The 27,884-nt window shown below is 40.8% G+C and overlaps 1 protein-coding gene across 3 annotated transcripts in view; it reads right to left on the reverse strand.

Annotated features, from left to right (window-relative positions):
• ZFAND3 (zinc finger AN1-type containing 3) overlaps positions 1-27,884 on the reverse strand; it is a 324,315-nt gene that overhangs the window by 29,571 nt on the left and 266,860 nt on the right. For all 3 annotated transcript variants that reach the window (XM_073810776.1, XM_019949681.3, XM_073810775.1), the window contains one exon: positions 26,608-26,673. In XM_073810776.1, coding sequence (XP_073666877.1) covers positions 26,608-26,673 — 66 coding nt within the window. The remainder of the gene's footprint in view (positions 1-26,607; positions 26,674-27,884) is intronic.

The raw sequence follows: 27,884 nt of genomic DNA on the forward strand, positions 1-27,884 counted from the left end.
ACAAGAAGGTGGCTGAAGGCTTTGCATTATTAAATTGTTAAAATCCAGAGGGTCTTGACACGAGGCCAGCACACCTCAAATATAAAAGAGGACCACTCGGACCCTCTTTTATTTGCACTGCGACCTCATAGAACTGAGCTTGTGTCTGGAAATGCAATGTTCACATTCAAAGCTGTTTCCCAAGTGAATCTGCTCCAAACTGTCAAATGTGCTGTCTACCTACATAGCACCTATTTCCATTTCTAAAGCAAGCCTCTGCTACATGAAGACAATTTACTTTCAGTATGTCAATGTTATCCATTGCTAACTATTTCCAAACAAGCAAGAGAGTGATATGCAAAGACAATATTTTTTAACATATGATCCTAAGACTGAGAAACAGAATTCATATTGATATAATCATCACTGGTCATCACCAAACAACCCAGCTGATGGAACGCCCCAAAATTAGGAGGCCTGTCCAGGCCTGATCTCTTTTCTTCTAATTCTCCACCTTGTCTGACCAATGAGCACTCAATAATAATAAAACTAAGGAATAGGTCTGCATGGTCTCATCCTGAAATTTTCCTTTATCCATTCCACACTATATATAAAGACAACTGCATTATTTGTTCTGGAAGGCAGGAGGCATGGGATGTTCCTGAAACAGTGGGTCCTTAGGGAGGTCTCTGATGCTGCCAACAGCTTCTGGCGGCACTGCACTGGCCATCCTAAAGGAACACCACTCAGCCCTAGTCAGTCCTCTGAGAGTCAATGTCTCAGCATCTGCGCAAGTCCAAAACCTAAGGCATCCATGTATAGAAAGCCTGAGCCATGAGAAGCAGTCCTCAACGAGTCTGAACCAAGACAGGTGAAATGTTTACCAGAATGTATTATTTTTCAGAATCAAGGAGCTGCTCCTAGCCATTAAGAGATTCGTAACTTTAGCATTCTGGAATACGCCCACTTATCCTTCACTCAGTCAATGGTCTATTAAGTGGAAAGGAATCCTTGTGCCCTCTAATGCTCTCTACCACAAGGAGGGAGGGGAAAAAACTCCCTAAACTGTTTACCACCTTCCACATGCTGCCATCCAGTTATGTGTTATCTGTAACTTCTTGGCGAAGCAAACCATTCCTTGGCATTTCCTCACAAGTCAACTTAGTATTTTAATTATAAGCTGATGAAATAAATAGCTGTCTACAGGATCATCATCATGTCTGCATAAGAAATTTACATCTCCTCTGCTAATTACTTAATGAAACCTGTGCCATGTGGGGAGTTGCCTAAATAAGAGAAACAGATGTCCAGGACAGGGATTTTAATTATATAATAATGAACTAAATAATTCAACTGTTCAATTACAAATTTAATGGCAATTTTAAAAGGACCACCAGAAAGAAAAGATCCAATTATGGTCAACACTAAAGGAACCTTCATCTACTGTCCGTATTTGAATAAATTAAAGTTTGATTATTTACTTTTTGCTCACAGATAGTAAATAGGTCTTGTTACCCTGAAGCATTTTCAACTCCTCAACAATGATGGAAAACACCTACCAATCTACTTGCATAATCTGAACTTGGTTAGTAAGGGTTTAATGCAGAGAGAAAGATGAACAGAAATAGCTCACATGCAGCTTTAACTGTCAGAAGAAACGCATCCTTGCAAGGAGCATGCTCATTAGCAGCAGGAGTGTAGCGGCAAGCTAGAAACTGTTCCCACCCCAGGAGTTAGGAGTGACTTCTAATTAAAGTCCTTCATAAAGGGCCAACAAAGCACCTTTTTCCAGTATGCGTTTTCTTGAGAACATAATCTAGTCTGTATGTACCCACACAAGAGCTGCCCACATGCCTATGCCAGGCTCACAGTTCTTGATATTCAACCAGTCCCCCTCTTCCTCTGCCTACGTTTAACGGCCTGAGGAAGATACCGCATCAGACCTTCTAGTCAAAGGAAAGTCTGATCAAGAATCATAATGGGATTAAATGAGAAAGGAAAATCTTAAGAGAAAGTATTTTATCTCTCAGTTTCCTAGATTTAAAGTAACCATTGCTTTATTTGTGACAGAGAAATAAGTACAGTGATTTTTAAAATATATAATCCTCTGAAGAGAGAAAGTCTTCTAATTGTACTTTCCTAGCCAATAGCAGAGAAGTAGTGGTAAGACTTTCAATTTAGGAACACAGTTTAACTGGAAAACTTGACTGGAGACGACAACAGACCTACTTCTTTTAAAATTCTGTTTTATCTCTGACAGAAATTCACATTTGTTCCTTACTGTCACTGTTCTTGTCTTTATAACTCATGTTCTCTCCTGAAAATTTCCAAATAAATTGTGTCAGCCCTGTCAAGAGTTGAATCCCAATCTCTCTGAATCTCCAGCGCTGTGCAGCTGGCAGCCCGCACACAACTGAGACTGCTAACCATGACCATGTCCCTCTGACACCTCAGGCAGGCTCCTGACCCTCTGCACAAGCCAACACTCATGGTTTTGAACAGGAGAGTTGAAATAGCAAAGTGGCAACAAAGAGAAGGAAGCTTCTTCTATTCACTTCACCCATACCTTCCCTCACTTCTAAGAAAGATGAATCTGTTTAATCTCAGGTTTTATGACAGCTTTTGAGGTACTCAATCAGTTTTTTTAGAACCTATCACAGTCTCTTGACAGACTGACATTTATGATCCCAACCGTCTGTGCAAACATCAGTAAGAGCAATAATTAATGAACCCTCACACACCACTGCGGTCTCTCCTTCGACCATTTATAAGAAGCTTAAGGGCTTCCCTGGTGGTGCAGTGGTTAAGAATCCGCCTGCCAACACAGGGGACACGGATTTGATCCCTGGTCCGGGAAGATCCCACATGCTGCAGAGCAACTAAGCCCATGTGCCACAACTACTGATCCTGCAAGCCACAACTACTGAGCCCACGTGACACAATTACTGAAGCCTGCGTGCCTACAGCTCGTGCTGCGCAACAAGAGAAGCCACTGCAATGAGAAGCCCGCGCACCACAACAAAGAGTAGCCCCCGCTCGCCACAACTAGAGAAAGCCCGCACACAGCAACGAAGACCCAATGCAGCCAAAAATAAAAAATAAAAGAAGCTTAAGCTGCTAAAACCTCTGTCCATGAAAAACACCACACTCTCACTGGAAAAACTGATAAAAGACACTTAAAAAAGAAAATCTGTTTTATAGGTACTTTCTCTCTCTCTTTCTCCTCAGGCATCCTTTCAGTGTGTGCAGGGATTACATTCATCCTCTCTGGCTTCTTACTCTGTATGTCATAAAAGACTTCAAGAGAGAAAACTCCCTCATTATCCATTAAAATTTTGCTTCCACTTTATTTGGCTGGAATTTCCCCCTTCTTTCTTATTTTCCTAATGGTCCCACAACTATTTTCGAATATCACACCTGTTAAAAAGCTGTTACACAGGGCTTCCCTGGTGGCGCAGTGGTAGGGGACGCGGGTTCGTGACCCGGTCCGGGAGGATCCCGCATGCCGTGGAGCGGCTGCGCCCGTGGGCCGTGGCCGCTGGGCCTGTGTGTCTGGAGCCTGTGCTCCGCAACGGGGGAGGCCACAGCAGTGAGGGGCCCACGTACCGCAAAAAAAAAAAGTTGTCACACAGAGAAAGAAGTTCAACTCTTTGGAAGAGGCCGATTATTAAAATTTTGTGGAAAATGCCTTCATTTTCATTTGATATGTAATACAAAGATGAATCTAGTTTGAAATACTCCTAGGATGCCACGTCTTAGACGATAACCATTTTAAAGGTCAGGTGTTCTCAAACTGCCAGGCAGTACTGTTGTGAAGCCCGAATCCCTCTCTTCTCCTTCCATCTCCACCCCCATCCCTCCAGGTTATTTCCTCTGGCTTGCTCCTTTTCTTGAGGGTGGTCTCCTCCATCACAACCTCAAGACAGCAGACCTCTGACTCTTCCTCCCTGCTGGGAACACAAGATCGGGAGACCTGGGGTGGCCAATCAGTAGAACCAATTATCTTGGGAGCACACCTGAACTTTTGGGGTCTCTGTCCTCAGTATGCTCAAAAGACATAAAGCATCAGAAATCTTGAGAGTAATTTTATCATCTAACTGTCTGACTTTGATCTTCACAACAGCAATGCAAAGCTGCTTCTGTAGGGACATTTTTTGATTGGAAGACAGCTTAAAGAGTAGCAGAAAATGCATAAGTCATGAGCCATAATTTGTACCCTTCATGAAATGAGCACCCATACATCCCAAAGACATGTTTTAAAGACTGGAATCAGATTTCTCACTTCCTCATAGCCCATCTTTCCCTCTGATTCCCGCTGGACAAGAAGCTGAAAGCTGATTTTGGTGGTACACACTGACACCCAAAAAAAAAAAAAAGCAATTATGAATTCATCAAAGGATCAAGTTAAGAGAAGCTAATGGGCTGTGGGGAGAACAGCTCTCCATTAAATAAAATCATCTTAAATGAAATCATGGCATCAGAGCCCAACAATTCTAAAGGAAGGGGTTTCTCTCAATTTTTCTTTCTTTCTAATCTGTCTGCCTTTTATTTCTTTTTCTTGCCTATTGTTAGCTAGGCTTTCTAGTATGATACTGAATAGGAGAGTTGAGAGAGGACATTTTTGCCTTGTTCTCAACCCCAAGAGGAAAGTATTCAGTCTTCACCCAACTTTTTATTTTGAAAAATTTCAAAACTATAGAAAAGTTCAAAGAATAGTACAATTAATACCTGTGTACAATCCAGTCAGATTCAACAAGTGTTAACGAACTATCTGTCACACTGCTTTCTCTCTCCCACCCCAAACCATCTGAAAATAAGTTGCAAACATCAAAATACTTCATATATACACATTTAACAATAAGGGCATTTCCTTACATGACTAAAAATCATACCTAAGAAAATTAAGAATAATGCTCCAATGTCATCTAACATTCGGTCCATATCCAAATTATCTCCATTGTTTTCAATGTTTACCTTCATAGTTTCAAAGGCATGTCCAATCAAGTTGCATGTGTTACATTTGGACCTTACGTCTAAATCTCTTTTTAATCCAAAACAGCATATACTCTCAAACCATATATTCGTTCATTCATTCAAATGACATGGACTTCTGGATAGTCCTGGTTAGTTTTCCTGTGGAATATACCACCATCCGGGATTGACTGATTCTTTCTCCCTCTCTTTTCTATTTATCTATTTTTAATGGCATCATTTACTTGTAAGGAAGGAGATTTTTTAACTGTACACCTCCTCTGTTTCATATTCAAGACCAGCAATTAAACTTCCAGCAAGCCCCTGACAAACCCACATGATTGGAGGGCTGGCACAAGTAAGGGCAGGTGAAGAAGGGCAAGCACTGTGTAATCAGCTCAGTTCCCATACCACCTTGGCAGTGGGGGAAGGAATGTTCTTCCTCTAACTTCCTCCACTGCACACCTGCCGTACAGGACATCAGGATATAGTTCATCTGTGCCTTGGCAAGGAAAGGATACTTAGGTGAACGTTAGGAGAGGAGCTAGCTGTCAGTGTTTTAGCCCATGATTTCTTAAAGTCTGATGGCACTGCCTGTGACTGAAGTTGGTCCCAGAAGGCCACAAGTCACTTCTCTAAATATCTCCTTTCCAATAGCTTCCTGGCCTTTTTCTATTTTTTTTTTTTTTTTGGCGGTGCGCAGGCCTCTCACTGTTGTGGCCTCTCCCGTCGCGGAGCACAGGCTCCGGACGCGCAGGCTCAGTGGCCATGGCTCACGGGCCCAGCCGCTCCGCGGCATGTGGGATCTTCCTGGACCAGGGCACGAATCCATGTCCCCTGCATCAGCAGGGGGACTCTCAATCACTGCGCCACCAGGGAAGCCCTTCCTGGCCTTTTTCTGATTGCCCTTCCCCTCCTGATGGACTCTACACTGTTGCTAACTGTTCCTATAAGATATCCCTTTCATTGCTGATCACTCAACTCTCTAAACCTAAGGAAAATTTTCATCAGAATAAAAGACATAAAGCAAAAGCCCAGGAAAGTTCACTTGCAATAATAATCACAATCTCATTAAGTAAAATAAGATTCTCAGTTTATTTGATCTAATTTATGTACGTCTCCAGATTAATGACCACTCTGTTCAGGGCCCAGACAACAGTCAATATTTTATTATTTATTTATCAAGTGCCTACTGTGTGCCAGGCACTGGGCTTTAAACTAGCAAATCAGAACTACATATGGCAATGATCTCTCCTCTCAAGGAGGCCACATTCCAGGAAAGATATAAACAAATAAACCTACAGCATATTAATATATGAAAAGACTATGAACATAAAATGTGGAAGTGATAAATTCTGTTAAGGGGGTGATTAAGAAGCAGAAGAGGGAAAGGTCGAAAAGGTACCTCTTAGGGCTTCCCTGGTGGCACAGTGGTTAAGAATCCACCTGGGGGCTTCCCTGGTGGCGCAGTGGTTGAGAGTCTGCCTGCCGATGCAGGGGACATGGGTTCGTGCCCCGGTCCGGGAAGATCCCACATGCCGTGGAGCGGCTGGGCCCGTGAGCCATGGCCGCTGAGCCTGTGCGTCCAGAGCCTGTGCTCTGCAACAGGAGAGGCCACAACAGTGAGAGGCCCACGTAACGCAAAAAAAAAAAAAAAAAAAGAATCCACCTGCCAATGCAGGGGACACGGGTTCGAGCCGTGTCCGGGAAGATCCCACACGCCACGGAGCAACTAAACCCATGCGCCACAACTACTGAGCCTGCCCTCTAGAGCCCGTGAGCCACAACTACTGAAGCCCACGCACCTAGAGCCCGTGCTCCACAACAAGAGAAGCCACCACGATGAGAAGCCCGCGCACCGCAACGCAGAGTAGTCCCCGCTCACCACAACTAGAGAAAGCCCACATGCAGCAATGAAGACCCAACGCAGCCAAAAATAAAATAAAAATTTTTTTTAAAAGGTACCTCTTGAACTTAAGAACTATACTGTATACATATAAACAGGTGATTTTTAGCTCACATCTGTCATCCTCGCATTGTTTTCTGTTAGCCCTTCTTTTCAAAATACCATTTGTATCAAAGTTGTTGCTCATCTACCTTCTACCTCATCTCTTTACCAACAATCATATCAATTAGTAGACCCTTTCACAGTCTGGGGAGCAAAGCTACATGGAGAACACCTGATTGATGGGTTTTCAGGGAAACAAAGCTGTTTTATATCTTTCTCCTCTCTTTGATGCCAACTGGTTCAATGGGCGGGGGCGGGGGCGGGGTGTTCATGAACACCTCACCAAAATGTCAATGGCCAGGTTAGTTCTCCTTCCATCACGTTTATTAATCTTACTACTGGTCTGTCGGTCTGATCAGACACATACATGACACTAACTGCCAATTTTTCTCTATCAGGAATCTTTCAAGCCCATTTTCCTCTTCTTATTAAATGATTTACTCTGAGATAATTGTAGGTTCAAATGGAGCTATAAGAAATAATACAGAGAAATCCCATGCACCCCTCACTCAGTTTTCCCCAATGGTAACATCTTGCAAAAGTCTAGTACAATGTCACAACCAGGATGCTAATGTTGATACAGTTAAGCTACAGAACATTTCCATCGCCACAAGGATCCCTCGTGTTGCCCTTTTACAGCCATGCCTACTTCCGTCTCCCCCTCCCCCACCTTGCTCCCTGGCAAACACTAATCTGTCCTCAATTTCTAAAATTTTGTCATTTCAAGAATGTCATTTATACGGTCATACATGGACTTATAGATGAAATCATATGGTATGTAAACTTTTGTCCAAGCTTATTTTTAAGGTCACTTATCACAATAGGTAGATATGCCACAAGAGATTCCTTAAGTTACGCTTCAGTAATAATTACAATAATAACCACTAACACAAAGCACTTATCCTGTACCAGCACTTTTTTGGGGGGGGGGGGGGCGTGTAGGCGGGCCTCTCACTGTTGTGGCCTCTCCTGTTGCGGAGCACAGGCTCCTGTCTCTAATTGTTATTACACTTCAAGACTCTACTTCTGCTCTTCCATGAGGGTACCTTACTGCGAAGATGAATTTCTGCTACTTTGTATGTATCCAAAGACCCCACTGCCTCTGGGTTGAGGGTAAGGACAGATACTGGGCCAAGTGTGAGGATGAAAAGCAGCACCCCTCTCACTTATGATCTCCTTAGCCAAACATGGTGGTGCAATTTCTCTAAACTACATCTCTATTGAATAACCCTGTTTGTCCTCTGCTCTTAGAATATGATTTATAAGACTCCTCATACCATTTTCTTCCTATTCCTGTTAACTCTCTGAATATCTCTGGATTGTAGTCACAGTATTTTACTTATATGAAGTCAGCTTTATTTTTTTCTCTCATGTTATTTAAAAAAATCTGTCCACAGATGTTTCTTTATTGATTATTTGTAGGATGATAACTTTTCCCCCAGTAGCAAAGGAAAAGGTCTCTTTAAAAAGGCACAGGTGAGGGTGATTACCCCATAAACCACGCCTGGGTTCATCTGAAAAACTGTGGCCACCATCCCTGTTTGTGAAGTGCCATTCCTACTGCACTGTTTACTTAAAATGTATCACCAGGAGCTAAATTCTACAGAGGGGTGGCTGGTCAGCAGAACGTGTCAGACTAGCAATACAGCAGTCATCCTTTGTAGCTGGTACTGGCCTGGCACCACCTCCTTGTTTTAGCTTCTCCATTAGCAAGACCTGTCCTGCCTGCCCAACTAAACCATATTACTTTCCCCATAGATTTTTCAGTTACTCATTGTAACTGAAAAATTTCCCTCAACAGATAATCTTTCCTTTTTATAACCTGTTTGGGTATTTTACAGTTCAACAACATTACAATTCATTGATTTTTAAAAATATTACATTTATAGCATCAGTAGCGTACAGAATAAGGTAGTATCACTACTGAGGTGAGACAAACAAAGGGAGAGCAAGATGAAGAAACCCAAGAGAAATATGTACTTCTCAAAGGCCACATGCCTTCGTGTTCGGTGACCACAAAACACGCTCTATGACCACAAGGATTCCAAGACTCTCAGTGCTAAGACTGGTCTTGAACTTCTGTTCTACTACCTTTTCCAGTATTTCCAGAAAACTAATAAGATCAGCCACGCTTTACTTTCATTTACCCAAAGAAAGGGAAATTTGAGAGAATCCATGAAGTATCTATATAACCAGACTTATTTTCATATTAACTGGGTCTAAGGCAGGCAATACTATTTTCATTTAGTTTCTTAGAACACTCATTCATTTATACGCTACACTGACTAAAAAGTATGTAATAAGTCTACTTTGTAGTTACATGAAACCTAGATTTTTCAAATTATGCCTTACAAAACTATACAACTGTTTTGAGCAGCTGGGCAGTACTTGTGACTATAGTCACTTCTTCCTACTGGTGACATATTTAAAGAAGCCAGGAGGAAGGAACAGGCCAGAAGCCTTCAAATAATGTTGTACCCTCATATCTTGGTCTCCAAAGCCAATGACTTGCCCAAGGGTTAATCTGATTTGACCCTGGGTCTTTTTGCCAGGACGACTGAAAAATAGGTGTCCTTTATGGAAAACAAGAGTATGGGGGTAGGGTGAGGACATGGGTAAAGAAGAATGAGACATTAATTCTGACTTTTTGTTAAAAACATACAGACGAAAAGTCAAATATTCCCACACAAATCATCTCACCCCTATGAAGCTTATAATTGTTTTGTCTGCCTGACTTATAAATGCAAGCCTCTAGGGGCAGGAACAGAATCGGCCGCGTTTAGTACTCCACTGGTACTCAACAACAAAATAATAATAATAATGAAAAAGAATATCTCTATAACAGAGGACAAGTTCCTAATGACAGTAATCTTGCAATGAGAGATTGTCACCTGTGGGCTGTGCTCCAGATTTAATGTAAGGCGGGGGGGAAATGTTTGAACATTTATATTTTGCTATTTTTAAAAAAATCAGCTTGAATGCATAACTAAGTAGATGCTAAAATAGCTGATTTGTTTTTAAACTATTTTTGTTTCTAATTTAGCATCAACTTAATTCAGTTCCTCTCTCTACCTATCACTTAGTTTCTTCCACCCAAGATTTAGTCTTTTGACTCATTACTCCCAGGGTAAATCCTTAAGCTTATAAATAAACACATCTGTGCCTCATTTTAACTCTTTCCGATGTGAGGTTAAATGAACCTAAAGTTAGAACTTAACATGATGATAAAGAGTGCCCAGTGAAAGCCTTGTCCCGGCCCCTCCCACCGCCCCCAAATGAGTAGGCTTTCATTACTCAGGGGTGTATCAGTGTTGATGTAGATACTACCAAGTGTGTAGGGGGCTGAAGAAAGCTGCCTTAAGAAAATGGCTTATGAAGGAAAGCGAAATAACCCCATTTGTAAAATGAGCCGCTGGAAAATCAGAGGCGAGAAACTCTACATAAAATTATTATGAAGATTTATCTTTAGTCCATATTTGAAACATGAGAGGAACAAGCATCTAGCATTTCAACCTCAATTCAACCAACTTTGCTCAACACTCTTCACTTACAGAATTATGATTTATCAAGATGTCCGCACTATGAACCATACTAAAAAAAATCAACTATTATTTTATCAGTGTTAACTTCCCAACTTTGAAAACTGTACTGTAGCTATATGAGACAATACCTTGATTTTAAGAATTACACACTGAAGTTTTAGTATAAAAAGGTAATTACTGAAGTGGTTAGGGCTGTGGCTATAACACACACACACACATGCGCGCGCACGGGCATGCACGGAGGGGGGTGAATAGAGAGGAGAATAAAGAAAGTCAATGTGGTAAAATGTTAACATTTGGGGAATCTGGGTGGGGGAGTTCCTGAGAATTATCTTCTCGTAAAATTTCTGTAAGTCCTAAACTGTTAAAAAAAGCAACAACCACTATATCCCAGAGTAGCCATACTGTCTTTTCTTAAGGCAGCTTTCTTCATACTTAGAGATGACTGGCTAGAGTGCCTGCTGAATTCCTTCCCAGAAATGTTGATACTGCTTAGGTCTGATGGGAAAGTGCATGACCAAACAATTGTAGCAGGTAATCAACAGTAAGGTCAAAGCTCATGCTTCTCCAGGTTTGTAGTTAAGTCAACACTTATCTGTAAGTACACTTTAATGATTAGTCACAGACTTGTACCTGTCACTCTCTTAGTCTGTACTTCCTCCAATTCCAATAAGGATCCATTTTAAATTGTATCAATTACTGCAACAGCTGTTCCAGGAAGGATGATGACCAAGACCTTAAGATGTGATTTTAATCTTTTAGAAATGGATTTATCAACAGGAAGCCAAAGAAAAAGTAGTTCTGAACCCTTGTCAGTTACAGGAACTATCAGTTAATGCCAAGCTGGAAAACAGACTGCTGCAGCTAACACTTCCCCTTCAAATCAGTACTACACAACCACCCGACCGCCCCCACCCCAGCACAACTTTCTTTTAAAAGCGACCCTGTATATTTGAACACATAATTCAAGCTGTAATGTAATAACATCTTTGGAGAAGAGTTCTTCAACTTTCTCTAGAAACAAAGAAGCAGTGCCCAAAATACTTTTTTTGCAAGTAAAGTCTGGCCCACATTCAAGGTAAAAATCTTAAAGATTGTCTCCTGTATTCTTTCTTTATCCCTTGCTAAAGTAACAGAAAAGCTAATCTGAGTTAAATGCCCTGTTTTCTTGCTTATATATGTATACATTTTTAATAAGTTTTGAAAGGGTGGATGGATGTGGGAAATGCATAGCATGTAACTAATTCCTCCGTCCATTAAGCTAATAGAGATGTGGTTTATTTAAAATTCTGAGTTGTGGTTCTGCTATTTGGGAATGGCTTTCTGAAACTCTGTGGGTGGATACTGGTAATGAAACAGAGAATTCAGAACGGCAGGGCGCATAGGGCCAAATAAGCTTTTATAGCAGAGTGTGTGTATGCACTAAAAATAATTGTACATATGTAGTGGGAGGCTGGTTAACTGAGCCCACAGAGGCACTTGGCTGTTCAGATAACTAATCACAATATGAAGTCTCCCATGACAGGAATGTTTCCGAGGTTAAACTGTCTGATTTTTAATCATAAAGAAGTAAATTTATTGGCTAAAGTTCTCTCATGTTAAGATGCAACAGCCAGTCTTTTTTTTTTATTTTATTTTTTTGCAGTACGCGGGCTTCTCACTGTTGTGGCCTCTCCCATTGCAGAGCACAGGCTCCAGATGCACAGGCTCCGGACGCACAGGCTCAGTGGCCATGGCTCACGGGCCCAGCCGCTCAGCGGCATGTGGGATCTTCCCAGACTGGGGCACGAACCCGTGTCCCCTGCATCAGCAGGCGGACTCTCAACCACTGTGCCACCAGGGAAGCCCACAGCCAGTCTTTTTATCAAGATTTTAACTACAAGAAAACTATCAGCCCTCTGCGGCTCCTAAATTGTGATTTGCCTCAGAAAGAAGGAGTTTTCAATTACATGTATAAAAACTTAGAGAAGAGCTCAGAAAATAAGAGTATTTATTGGTTTTTTTTGGAAAGTAAGGTTGTGAAATTTCTGTAAGAATTACTTTATACCAAAACATACAGTAAAATTTTACTTTTAAAACAAGGCCTAGAAACAAAAAAGAAGTTTGATTTACCCGTTCTGATGCCCAGTTTTCTTAAGAAGGGGTTTTCTGGGCTTTCTGTCATTACCACCCTCATCTGTTCAAACAGGGCTGCTAACTGCCCCTGACTCCACTATCCTTCACTTCTTCCTTTCCAGGTCTGCACTCGCCAATCTGCTTGGCCTCGGGCCCTCATTACCAATTTCTGATTCCACCTCTTTTTCCAACCAGATCATGTGAGTTATGTGAGTTCTTTCTCACTTTCCTCCACACTCCCTCAAACTCCTCTTTACCTTCCTTTCATTCAGACCGTCAGGTACATTCTGTCCACGTCTCGATTACCTACTGAGCATTTATCAGGCACTACGTACTTTAAATAGATTATTTCATTTCCCTCAACAACTCAATAGCTGGGTCTGTTATTTTACAGAAGAGAAAATCAACGCTCATAGAGAGGTACAATTATTCTTCCAGTTATACGGTTGGTAAAAGGGGGCACTGGAATGTGAACCCAGGTGGTCTGCCTCTAGAGGCCCCCATTCTCAACCATGAACACGTATATCTCCCTTCCCTTCAGGATTAGGGGCTTTACCTTGGGTACAATCCTATCCCCTAGATTTCCAAAGAACCACATACTACTGAGGCTACCCTTTCCTTCTGTCTTCCACCGATGATTAAATCAGGAAGCACAATCCTGACTTTGTCCCAGATAACTTTTAGTTCAAGAGGATTAAACACATTTTCCTCTGATCCCAACCCCCAGACCCAACTGAAATAAAAGCACAAAAATAACAAGAATGAACCCACTGCAATAAATATAATTGTGTGTTTAACATAATCAGCAAGAGATTTTAAACAAATCTCTAGACGGTGGTAGCAACGGGAGTGGGTTAATGCTGAAACTTGGTGACTGCAGAGGTGGTAGCTGCTGCGTACAAAGGAAAAGTCTTAAGAGAAGCAGAATGAGAAGCAGGGCAGAAAGCAGGGGATGCACTGAAAACACTTTTGTTTCTTTCTTTCTTTTTTGTAAAACAACTATACTGGTTTTGGCAGCAGGCCATATTTACCTGGCAGAAATCTGGACAGCTCCTGTCTAGAGAAACTGAATGACCTGCCTAGGCAAAGCCATTTCTATGGTTCCTCAAAGTCCAGTCTTCCTCCTCCATCAGGTTCTTAACTTCCTCACAACGACCCTGCCAGTTAACACCTCGTCCCCACTCCATTCCACACAGAGCCCCAGTAAAAATTCCCATTCAAGAAACAGGCATGGTAGAAACCCTGCCCACCCATCTAGGCCTTTTCTCTTAAAAGTCAACAGAGGGATTTCCCTGGTGGCACAGTGGTTGAGAATCTGCCTGCCAATGCAGGGGACACAGGTTCGAGCCCTGGTCCAGGAAGATCCCACATGCTGCAGACCAACTAAGCCCGTGCGCCACAACTACTGAGCTTGCGCTCTAGAGCCTGTGAGCCACAACTACTGAAGCCCGCATGCCTAGAGCCCGTGCTCCCAACAAGAGAAGCCACCGCACCACAATGAAGAGTAGCCCCCACTCACCACAGCTAGAGAAAGCCCGCGCACAGCAACAAAGACCCAACGCAGCCAAAAATAAGTATATATATATATATATATATATATATACACATACATACATACATAAAGTCAACAGAAAAACAAGTTTCACCAGGCAAATGAGGAGAACCTGAAGCATGAAGTAAAAGACAAAGATAAATAGGAAAATTGGCCTCAAAGCAATCACAGAGAACTCAGCAAACAGAAGGGCACAAGTCTAACCACTAATTAATACAGTCAGAAGATATTACTATATGGGAATTCCCTGGCAGTCCAGTGGTTAAGACTCCGCGCTTCCACCGCAGGGGGCTCAGGTTCGATCCCTGGTTGGGGAACTAAGATCCCACATGCCACATGGTGCAGCGCAGCCACAACAGACAGAGAGACAGAGAGAGAGACAGACAGACAGACAGGGCTTAAAAAAAGAAGATATTACTATATGATAGTAATTCTTATTATATCCATAAGCAAGAATAGGATACTATGAAAAAAAAACCTTCAGAGAACCAGAGCAAGCGCATTGAAAGCTTGATGGTTGAAATGCAATCAAAAGAAAAACTGAGATAAAGTCAACAGAATCACCCAGAACACAGAGAGGAGATGGAGACTATAAGAAAGGAGGTTAAGATCACCAATCTAGCAGGTCCAACATCTATATTATGAGTCCCAGAAGAGAAGAGAACCATTGGGTTGGGGAATATCAAAGACAGTCCGCAGCTCCATGAAGGAGTACGTCAGTCTTCAGATCTTAGGGCCTAGCAAGTATCCAGCATCTTGAATGGGGGAAAAAAAGGATGACTAGCAGATACTTACTACAAATTTTGGAACACCAAGAATAAAAACATGATCCTAACAGTTCTCGAGGTGGAAAAATCCTAGCTATACTACTTAGCATCAGTGTCATCTGACTTCTCAGCAATAACATGAAATGTTAGAAGACAACGGAGCAATGATTTTATCCAAGAATCTATACTTAATCAAACTTTCCATCAAGCTGGGGACAGAAGAGACATTTTCAGATATGCAAGAATCCCAACACTCTTTCTCTTAGGAACTTACTTCGGCATTGTATTTCAAAAAATGAGGGAATAAAAGAGAACAGTAAAGGGAAATTCTGAGGTGACAAAATAGGCTTATAAAACATCTAGTCTAGATTGAGGCAGAAAGATGGTGGGCTCCAGGAGGGAGGTCTTGAGTGAAAGGTATAAATACAGATTAGAAAAAAAGAAAGGCAAGTATAAGTTCCAAGGAAAAAAAAAAAACTGTATTAAAAAAATTACGATCCAAATATAAAGCAAACTAAAATGTGGCATGATTTTTGAGCAACTGATGGAATATGACAACAAAAAAATCTGATTTGGCTTTGACGTAAGAACATTCTCCTTACAGGCCCAGGAACTGTGACATTAGACCCACAGAAAAAGCAATTTATTCCTATCATATAACTTGGCCTCCTGGCAGGGAACAACATTTACAGTCATAATAATATAAATGTCATTTATTGGCTTTCAATTTAAAAAAACCACCTATGGACATAACAAGGAAGATTTGCTTGTGGCTATAGGCCAAAAATAAATAGTTAACAACTGTGACAATATAAAAAGTATAAGTGTAGCTGACAGGAGGTATGATAAGGTAGTACCTCTTATCACAGGTACTAATATCCTCGTTAAGAGATGGTGCTGAAAATTGATGGATTAAGAAAGAAAAGGATGAAAACAAATAACATACATTTCAAATGCTGGGATGAGGAACTGTGTGAGCTAAATCTTCATGTTTCAAACCAGTTGACATCTCAAAAAGCACGAATATAAGCATTTTTTCTTTCTTCCACAGTTAGTAAAAAGGTAACGTAAAGAGTGAAACTACTAAAACAAAAACTGTCAAGAGAGAGATGCTGTTCAGTTTTGTGGGGTGGGACCATCTCTACATTATCTTTCTCTTATAAACTATTCTGGGTTATGATGTGCTACCATGTGTTACTTTTGTAAAAATGAAAACATATAATTAAAAAAAGAAATGAGTACCACTTATTCTCTCTTCATGCTTTTCTTCTGGGTTAAATATAGTAGCCAGAGAAAGTCTCACTTTGGCCCAACATAAATTTAAACTATTTAATGACAGTTTGGATTAGCTACTATTTAGAAATCCTATTTTCCTCCCTCAGTCCACAGTAGTTCTCAGTTCTCTGCTGCTGATAGCTGTATGATCTATTTATTCAGAAAATGATGACCTTCAAGGATGAACTCCGTAGTGCATCTTGTCTCAGCTAACTGTCTATATATTAAAAGAGAAAACCTATTTATCTATATCTGTATCTCTTCACTTATACTGTAGGAGGAAACTAATGCTTCTGGGTTTCTGCCTCTAAAGAATCTTGCTTGTGCACCTTTTCTATTCCTCCTCTAATATTTTCCACTTCTTTCCCTCCTTTTTGTACTTTCCCTTTGTATCTTAACAAGGGTAAAATATTTCCCTATCTTAACCACCTCTGCATCAAGAAATGCCTGATCCTGATTCTCCCTCCAACCACCACTATTTATTGGTTTTTAATGGCCCAACTAACTCCTTAACTGAATGACTTGTCTGCTGCCTTTATTTCCTTGTTATCAAATACCTCTTTAATGACCTCCCATCAGGCTTTGGTTTCCCACCATATGACTATGACACTAACTTCTTTCAGGTTTTCCAATGATCTTCTGCTACCCATAGACAACAGCTTTCCTTAGTCCTCATATTTCCTGGCCCCTCTTCTCATAAATCTCTCATGATGCTGTATGAAGTTTTCTCCCTTCTTTAGCTTCCTTAACTGACTGGCTCCTCTTCTCTTTCCCAGCCCCCTAAGTACAACCCTTAGCCCCTTGTTCTTCTGTTTTCATTCCCTTACCCACTTGCACACCTTTCATCACTGCTTCAAGATCGATGATTCCCAAACTAGGTCTATATTTTTAACTTTCTACAGGACAATCTACAACAATGTACAATCTAGCTCATCAAAAACTGAAAATACAGGGCTTCCCTAGTGGTGCAGTGGTTGGGAGTCTGCCTGCCGATGCAGGGGACGCGGATTCGTGCCGCGGTCTGGGAGGATCCCACACGCCGCGGAGCAGCTGGGCCCGTGAGCCGTGGCCGCTGGGCCTGCGCGTCCGGAGCCTGTACTCTGCGGCGGGAGAGGCCACAGCAGTGAGAGGCCCGCGTACCGCAAAAAAAAAAAAACTGAAAATACATTCAACGAGTTTTTCTTCCCATTCCCTCCCTGCCATCAGTCACATCTTTCTTCCCTCAGTTCCCCAAGTTTATAAACTTTGCATGCTTTCTTCAGCCAACTCTAATCAGTCATCAAATCCTGTTATTATTATTTTAAAACATTTTTCTCAGTTATCTTTATTCCTCCATTCCACTGGCCACTACCACAGAGCACTCTGAATGAACTGGTTCTTTGGTAAGTCAAATATTAATTTGCACAAGGAAAAAAACCTATCCATATAACCCAGTGGCCAGACATTTTACACAATGAAGGACTCCTGTCACATTAATTCTTGGTTTATCTGGTTTGTAACATTGAGATTATAATCTATCAGGCTTGTTAAAAATAATTTAAGGCATCAAAGAACTCTACAGAAAAATGACAATTTCTCTAACAGCAGGAGGTCTCCTGGTAGATTAGTTTTGAAGGTACTGCATAAAGAGGTGTATTCACTTAAAGGCACAAGTGACAAACAGCAACCCCAGAATGCTCATAAACTCCGGGGATCAAACTGGTAAACCCTTTTTAAAAGCATTCCTCTGCGGCTCTGCAAAGATTTCTCCTATCGCAAAGGTCTAATCACTGTGATTTAGTGAAGTTGAGTGATCAAAGTTCAACAGAGCTGTATCTCAATTTTCCCAAGTATTAGGTGCTTATCTGCTACTCAAAAGCACTGCCAGGTTGTTTATCTGCAGTTTTCTGTTCACTGGAAAACATAACCCCCACTGCTGGACTTTCCCTCCACATTCCAGTAGCCCTCTATCACTTTAGGTTAGTCTAACACTAACCCTAACTCTAACTCTAACCCTAACCCTTGTACTAAGGCACTAAATTCTAAGCATTTCACCAAGAAGATAATTCTTTAAAAGAAAAAAAAAAAACACATTTGTATATTTTCTCTTAATAATTAGCATAATTTATCCTCCCTGTCTTTTTTTTTTTTTTGCGGTACGTGGGCCTCTCACTGTTGTGGCCTCTCCCGTTGCGGAGCACAGGCTCCAGACGCACAGGCTCAGCGGCCATGGTTCACGGGCCCAGCTGCTCCGCGTCATGTGGGATCCTCCCGGACCGGGGCATGAACCCGTGTCCCCTGCATCGGCAGGCGGACTCTCAACCACTGCGCCACCAGGGAAGCCCCCCCGTCCTCACTTTTAAAAATAAACATTAGTTACATTTCTTGCTCTCTAAAGCTGGAATTAGTTGTATTTATGTTTCTGTACTTATTCTGTCTCTTTATGGTATAAGCTCCCAGGGGCAAGATGCATGTTTAGCACTTCTTTTGCATGTTCCTACAGAATCTACTACAGGACTTTGTCACAGTAGTCTTTTAATAAAGTACTAGACTGGCTGACTAACTACAGTGTCTCCAGTTGTCCTATATTCCATGTAAGCAACCACTTCTGAAGGTGTGATCTATAACCACAACAGCAGGCAATACAATAAGATCACGGCTTTAATTGGCCATGATTATGAAATATTTCTGAAACTCTTCTCAACGGGGGTGCCTTAGAAGCAGACACAGGTATGAGGAATAAATGCCAGCCCACCTGCTGGCAGGAGAGGCAATGGGATGCCTCTGCAGATAGATGAGCAAGCAGGAAAATGGATAACACAACTTGTCTTGGAAGCAAGCAGCACGATGAGGCAGTAAAAACCCATCAGCATACATCATCCTATCACAGCCTAGTGTCATTCCCAGCCTCTATTAGCCCTCACTGCATCAGCGCAAGTCCCAGACACTTTATCCTGTTTATAATTGCTGATGAGCAGTAATAAGGGCTCCATGCCTCAGCTCCGTCCGTTCCACTTCAGCACACACCTATTAGGTAATAACTTTTATTTACAGCCTTGCCTGATGTGCTGTTCTATTAGTACAGCCAGGAACTGAGGAGGGCAGAAAAAAAAAAGTCTCCTTAATGGGCAGTATCATTGTGAGGCTCGGATGATTTATAATGCAGCTCTGTGGTTGTTCTATCCCGCTCCTGGTTAAGACTGCTTCAGGAAAGCCACATTTCTAACACGCTGCCCTCCAGCAGGCACACAAGTGCTATGGAGCAGAACCTGAAAGGCACCCCCCAAATCCATCCCCCAAAAAGTCCAAAAGTTTCAAAGGAGGAGAGGGGTATTAAATTCCCTTGATATCCTTTTTAAATAGTGTTGGCTCAGGCATTTTGCCCCAGTGGAGCAATAGAACAACTAATTAATGGAAGTTCAGGGCTTTTCTCCTTGGTAAGAGTGCAAGCTGTGATAAAATAAATGACCATAAAGGCAAAAAAACAGTTGTAACTGCATTCAAGGATCCAAGCAACCTGAATTTGCACAAAGCACGTGGACCACAAGCAGCTCAACACCAAAGCCTAGGACGGACAGACGGACGGACGGACACACACACACACACACACACACACACAATAGCAACAAAGCTCATCACACTTCCTTTTTCTCTTTATACTGGAGTGCATTTTTATCCTTCAAGTGCAAAAATTCCCCTTGACAAGACTGGCACCCTGGCTTGATATTCACTTGTATCAGCCTTTTCTCAGAGGCGGAGCCACTGCTTTTCACAAGTTAAAACTCAACCAAGGCCTCTGAAACAAGCCTCTGACTTCAAGTTCAGCAAACTTACACATACAAGTCTAGCTGGCCTGTAACACAAACACAGGAATTGGTGGCAATGGGGCCTAACTCTCATTTAGGGGTACAAATGAAAAACAGTAAGCTTTCCTTAAACTTTTCTGAAATCTATACATCGTGTGAGGTGCTTTTAAACTTACCTGATATTATTTACATATTGAGTATCAAATCATCTTATTATAATGAGCCTTGCTACCTCATTCTATTCTTTAATATATGCAACAAATCAAGCACATTAAACTTTTTACCAAAAAAAACAAAACACCAAAAAAACCCCACAAGAAAAAGCATTTAGCAGATTATCTCCCTTCCCAGTTATCCACTCAATGGACAAAAACCACTGTCAGTAAACAATCACTGTGGCATACCATGATAACCTGTGGCTTTTTTCCTATGTCAAACATAGCAAGATGACACCTTCTAGCTTAGAGAAATTTTTGCAGTCTTGCCTAATATTTGGTATTCGTCCCCCACCCCAGGATTCAAGATGATGAGTGCACAAGGTAAAACATTTTTTTTAATACTTTTCCCCTTGCCGTGACAGTTTTAGTATGTTGATCTTTCTTCAATGGTTACATTAAATACTAATAAAAATGACCACCTAGACAGGTGGGATAGGGAGGGTGGGAGGAGACGCAAGAGGGAGGAGATATGGAGATATATGTATATGTATAGCTGATTCACTTTGTTATAAAGCAGAAACTAACACACCATTGTAAAGCAATTATACTCCAATAAAGATGTTTTTAAAAATGCTAATAAAAAAGTGAAAGGTTTGTATCTTCCCTAATATTCTCCTGATGGGAACTTGCATATTACATAAGTAGGTCAAATTTCTAATTTTCTATCTCAAATGCTGATATTGCAGACCTGAGGGAAAAGCTATACCTGAAGGACCAGAAAAAAAAGAAAGAAAAAAGAACTGAATTACATAGTTGAACTCACACCCAAAGCCACCTTCCTTCCTTTAAAGCTTCACAGAGTCCTTCTGAGAAGAGTTACCTACAGTGTATGATACTGACCAATACAGTCTATAGTCACTGACTCAACTCTCTGGGATTAAATGCACTGTTTCCATGAATACTGAATCTACCAGGAGATAAAACACACAACTGTAGGTATTTCTAAGATTTATAGGGCCACCTCTGATTTAACACTACCACCCTTTAGCTTCTGGATCAATTTAGAAGATCTTATATAAACCTCTTGGTAACATATCGACAATGAGACGTTTCCCTTTAACTGGCATCTGAACACTGATGTGGAAAGTGTTTAGCACATCAATCTTCTCTGAACTCCCAGGTGAAAAGGAGTTTCTACTCTTGTCTTTGTAAGAAGACAATAATATCATGAGTAGGCTGCCTGAGAGAAGTGAGTCAAGAAAAGGTTTTGGGGGAAAAAAAGGAAACAATGAACAATAACAGGCTATCTAGTTCATGTCACGGTTTATCACACTGAAATAGGTGACCCAAAAGGATAAACATGTGCTTTAGCAAAGAAAAGAAGAAAGAGGAGAGGGGAGGGGAGGAGAGATCAGGCAAGGGATATACAGTTAAAATGAATTAGCATGCTTCTTATAGAGTGGAAAGACAATACTTTCTGGGAAAACCTGCCTTGATGTTTAACGGGACAGTTTCTAGTCCCATCTGCTTTCATCTTAGGCAATACTACAGCTCCCTTATGGCCCCACAAATGGTTATTTTACTTGCTATTCTACTAATTATAATCACGTTTTTAACATACACACAGCATTTTAAAACCATCATTTTTCAAGTCTATCAGAGAGAATATTATTTACTCAACATATTTGCTGGAAGAAGAGTAAAAGTGAATATAAGATATAGTGGAGCAAAAGTCTGTTGACAGGACCACCTAGTCTGTAAACCTGTCTGTAACTTTTTTCTTATTTTAACTTCAGAAATGAAAGGACTATAAAATGAAAAAACAAACAAAAAAGGCATATAAGAGTGGTGAACTAGGGAAGGAGCAAATTCCTTTTTTTCATGTGCTAAAAAGTCAACCTTGATAAACTCAACCTAGGGCCTAGAGCTAAGAACTGGTTAATGCCCCACTTGGAAGGAGAAGGGTTCTTGGGTTGGTCACTGTTAAGGATTCTACTGGAGGGAGACTAAATTTTCCAAGGAAATTTAAGACAAGGAAGGCATGGTTCTATCTGCCTATTACAGCTTAAATTTTAAGGTTCATCAATGGCAAGCTCCAACAAATAAAATACAAAATAACATTTCTTTTGCTGTAACTCTACAAATTAAGTCTTACCAAAAAAAAAGATTACATAACATGTCTTTAAATAAGAAATCCTAAGAAAAGGCAACAAACCTCTTCCCCACAAGACACTTTAAACATAAAAATATGACCTCATGAAGGTATTCACCTAAGTATCCAAATACATTCCCCAAAAAGTTGACTAAAGGAGATGACTGCAGCTCAGATTACAAGTTTTGTTTAAGGTATACCTTGATAGTTAGAAAAGATGAAGGACAAAAGGGAATCTTCTGGTAGCTTGTTGCCAAGAAAGCGAGCTCTTTCCTTCACAATATACGTGTTCTTGGCAGGAATGTTGTGAGAATTAACAAGGGAACATGTGCAAAACATTCTGAGCTCTTTGAAGAAATGTAAGCGTTCTCTAGTAATCTGAAGGTGTGATATACTTTAACTCTCACATTCTAACCAAAAGCAACCTGGGACTTGGCAGTCTTTGCTGACTGTAGATATCCCAGAGCGCTACAAAGCCACAAACACCTGCACTTAATTTTTCTCTCTTAAATACCAAAATGATCAAGGTGCCATTATTTTTTTCCATCTAAAGATCACCGAGTTTAACTGTTAATGCTATGTGACTAAAAGCCAGCATCTAAAGAAAAGCCTTTCCCTCCAAGCTCACAAACACGAACTGATCTTTCATTTGCCACTACTGCTGCCTTTTGCAATCTGCTTCTTAAGACTCACAGCTACCAAAGAACAATTTCTTAAAGGGTCCCCTCCCCTCTCTCACTTTTGATGGCTACAGACCCACCACTCTGCACTGCTGTCCACCTCTCTAAATTACAATACCCTCTGATAAAACAGTAGTCACCTGAGATACAAATAGAGACACTTATCAACCACTCAGGCTACATTCGTCCCTTGACTTATTAATAATGGATCTAATGCTAACCTTTAGATCTAATTTGCAAAGTACTAAAAAGAAAATGACCTGTGTACTGAAGAGGTCACTAACTTTTTTTAAGTGCACACTCCCATCTAAGACACTGGGTCATGTACGTTTAATATGTATTTGTATGTGTATTTGCTGATTTTAAACTATACATATGGGCTAATACATAATTATGAAATTAATCTGCGAAACAGAAATTTTAAAGGGCTGAGATAAAGAGCTTTTATGATTTTCTCTCCATACCTCACAGACTGTACCTTGTATGCCCTTCTTCAGAGACCGGTGACTTAAAGAACTTTATTCTAGCCTAAGTATCCTTTTTCTAGCACACATCATTATTAAGCTGGAGGCTGCTTTAGGTCCAAACTTATATGGATAGATTGGCTGGGAGGGAGTCAGTAAGATCTAATTCAGAGGGCTTTACTCTATGGCTCCTAAAAAATGACACCACTGTAAAAATTTTTTTAACATCTTTATTGGAGTATAATTGCTTTGCAATGGTGTGTTAAAGTAATTATTTACTATCAGCTGTGCCTGAAGCCCTGTGCTCTGGAAGATCTCTAGGAGAGCTACTATCACTGTGTGCCTTGAGGTAGAAGCACCAGAGCATGTGTTAGAGGCATGAGTCCTATTCTTGAACAATCTAGACACCAAGAATACAGAAACACTTCAGCAATGTAACACTAAAAAGTGTTGATTCATAAGAAAAATGTTCAGAATCCCCACCATGGGCAACCTGCTGATTTTAGGACAGAGAGAAAGATGGAGACAAAGACAGTCAGCTTATGGTTCTCAAATCAAACCATTTAATTTACCTCTGAAAATCAGGCAGCTCTGTCCTCTAGAGTCGGGGCCATTATTTCAGGCTAACTGGAGGAGCCTGAGGGGGCCACTGACCGGCTACTTGAGAAGAAGTACAGCAAGCTGAATCTGATGACCTTTAATGTCCACAGTGAGAAATCTCAACCTTCCTTCAGGCTTTCTAGGAGATGACCTGCACATTGCATTAATTTCCTTCCAAGCCAGAAACTCTCAATCTTTTTCTAGTTAAGAGGGATGTATTCACCTAAAAGAAGGCCTGGAAATGTGTGACTGAGAGCTCAATGTCCCACTTATCATTTCATGTAAGGAGACTTTAAAACATTACCTTCAGTTCCTACTATAATACTGACATGCAACAAAGAATGTGATCAACATAAAGCCAATTAATGAAACTAGGCATGGCAATGCATTCTGGTACTTCTAATCTAACTCCTTTCTGCCTAAAATACCGATTGATGTGTTACCAACACTATCTAATGACTGGCCACTGTATACACATAATCTTTAATGGTAAGACAATATAATAGCAGCTACCATTACTGAAGATCTATTATGCAAGCTTTACATGTATCATTTCTTTTCTTACATCAAGCTATGAGATTTATCACCTCATTTTACAGATGAAGAACAAATTTTGAGATATTTACTTAAAATCACATTTTGTAAGGGGTTAGGCTAGGATCTGAAACAAGACCTGCTTCTAGAATTCTGTTTCAAAAACTATGTCACTACCTGCTATAATTCCAAATCTGTGTTTCTCTTTCTCCACATTTCATTCAGTGATAGGCTTTGTACTGTCTGGTTAGGAGCATAAATAATTACGATAAAATATGATATGATAAGCAGTAATATGATGTAGTGAAAAGCAGGCTTTAGGATCTGAAGGATCTGTGTTCAAGTCTTGACTCTATTACTTACTAGTAATATTACCCCAGGAAATATATTTAAATTTCTGACTGCCTGTCTTGGTTAACTGTAAAAGAGGAATAACTATCTTGCAGAATTGTTCTGAAGATTAAATATGCATGTATGTAAAGTATACTGAATGGTGCCTGGTAATGTAGTAAGCATGCAATAAATGGTATTAGTATTTTTAAATACACAAGATAGTGTGGGAACAGAAAGGATGAAACAGATCTGCCTAGAAGATGAAGGACACAAGTACATGATATTCAGGAGGGGTGCCTACTAGTTTCAGTGTCTAAGCTGAGCACACAAGTCTCTTTCCTAAGTCTCTCAGGACGACTCAATGCGCTCGAGGCTCACGCCTTGATGATACCTGAACATGTCAGTAGTGCTAACCATAAACCCTGTCCTGAGGGCCAAAACTGGAAGGAAAAAAGAAAGACCAAAGTAACCTGTGTGTGTGTGAAGCGCTGGACCTGTAATCAAAGGGCTCGAGTGTTTTTTTAGGCTTCTGGCTGGAGTGGGTAAAAAGATGGCTCTCGGACTTCCCTCTGGCTAAGCAGGACGGTCTGTCTCACCCCAGGGCACAGTTCTCTTCTGTCTCAATCAGGAACTACCCAGTGGAGCTTGGGTACTGAGCACAGGTGGGATGGGAGCATGTCAGGACTATCTCACACAGCCCTGCCTCAAAACCGGTCATTTGGAACAAAAGAGTAAAATTAAAGTTCCTCAGAGTTCAATGCCTGGATGTTACTCTGAAACTGTGCAAGGACAGGCCTGTTTGAGGTTAACATCAAAACTATGAGTATTTAAAGGGGTTGAGGTTTCAGTGTAAGTCCGTACACAGAAGTAGTTTGTGCTATTTCTGCTGGGGAGTTAAAAGGACTTTTTAAGTTATGAAAAATACTTTGCGACCTTTAGAAAAACAAAATAATTATTTTGACTCTTTCAAATATAATCCTTAAGATACTCTAAATAGCAGGCAGCATTACTTAAAAAGGCAAATATTGTCGAAAATAAATTAAGCTACAGAGTAAGGGAGCAATGGGCATTATGAGTGCTCTTTAGAGAGCTACAAGATTCATGGCTTCATGCTTAATACAAATGTCACAGATGCACTAAGGTTGTTTTGGGGACTCCATGTATCTGAAAAGAATGATTTCAGCACACCCCATGGCTTTAGCACAAATGAAAGGAAATAATTTTCTAAAACTATTAGGACACTATACTAGTCAGTTAGCCTGATTATCTGTACTATAACTTCTTTTACCCTCCAGCCATCATTATTTAAATAATGTTTTTTTAGTAGGTCCACGACTTATACAAATTAGCCACAAGCTAGAAACTGGGCAATGATTTGCATTTTCTGTATGGTTTAGGTCTTAATAACATTCTTCAGACATGGGGAAGTAGGTAAATTTTGATGTCCACCTTCTCGGTTCTAGCTGCCAGCATTAACTCAGTGAATCTGACCTCCAAGAGCATCACTCCGACCTCTACTCACACCCCACTCCCAATACTAAGCACATAATACATCACTTCACAAATCATGGAAGAAATTAGAGCGTACTCTGGCAAGGACACTGCATTAAAACCAGTAGCTAATGCCTGTGAATAATTCAGGTAAGAATGAATCCAGGTAAGAATGAATCCAGGTAAGAATGATGTACGTACCTGTACCACAGGATCTTTTGGTTGGTGTGATTAACGAGACATGAGCTGTATCTGTGCATGGCCCACCTGGAAACAGAAAGGCAGGTACATCAGTTAGGACATATCCTCCATATACCCAGAGCTCCTATATTGGATAAAGAGAAATCTAAAAAGGAAGGGATCAACCTGTAAATATGCATAAGGAGGGGTATTAGGAAAGATGAAGGTGGTGATGGTAGTGGTAGGTTAATTCTTAGTTCAGTAATTTAGTCTACAGGTCCATATTCTTTCTACATTATAACATGCTTTTCATAAAAAATAATCGAGTCTCACATAATGTTAAGACATTAAAGAAAAAAAATTTAACTAGAATTCTGATCTGGGTAAGAGTAAATTACCCATAAGTTTGGGGAAATGAGTTTTTCCACAGACAAATAAGCAGGAATACTCCTTCTCAGGCTTATCTCAGTGGTCACCCTACTTTTGAATTTATTGCAAAACTGGCCTTATTTAAAGTGGGGGTGACTCCCTGAAGAAGAAACAGCTTGTCAGAAGAAATAAGGATCACTGTAATATTTAAAGACAGCACTGCTGACTAAGGAAGAATATCTAGTTTAATTATAAAAATATGATACCAAGAGAGCCTTCACGCAATCTTTGTGGGCCCAGGGATCTGATAGATAGGTGTAATTCAAGAATATGCAAGAGGGGCTTCCCTGGTGGCGCAGTGGTTGAGCGTCCGCCTGCCGATGCAGGGGACCCAGGTTCGTGCCCCGGTCCAGGAAGATCCCACATGCCGCGGAGCGGCTGGGCCCGTGAGCCATGGCCACTGAGCCTGCGCGTCCGGAGCCTGTGCTCCACAACGGAAGAGGCCACAACAGTGAGAGGCCCGCGTACCGCAAAAAAAAAAAAAAAAAAAAAAGACACAGAGGAGAAATGGGAGGAAAACCAAGTAAGTGTGTTGTTAATGTCAAAGAGCACGTAGCAAATACCTACTATGTGCCACCACAGGTTAGTCTCATGCTCTGGTGCTTATAATCTTGTTAGAAAGACAAAATTTGTTTACTTAAACAAAGAACAATACATGATAGCAAAAAAGAGCTGGATGCGAAATGATGAACTGCCAAAGAATATGGAACAAGTAATAAATGCTAAATGTAATCAGGAGGAAGGATTACACTGGCCAGCATCACGTGGAAATACTTCTCAAGGATTTGAAAATGAGGCAAGAATAAATTAAAACTTAGAAAGACCAAAAGAACAGGGCATTTCAATTGAAAAATTTTCACAAATGTCAC

Source organism: Tursiops truncatus, chromosome 10 (genome assembly GCF_011762595.2).
Source record: "Tursiops truncatus isolate mTurTru1 chromosome 10, mTurTru1.mat.Y, whole genome shotgun sequence".
NCBI lineage: Eukaryota > Metazoa > Chordata > Mammalia > Artiodactyla > Delphinidae > Tursiops > Tursiops truncatus.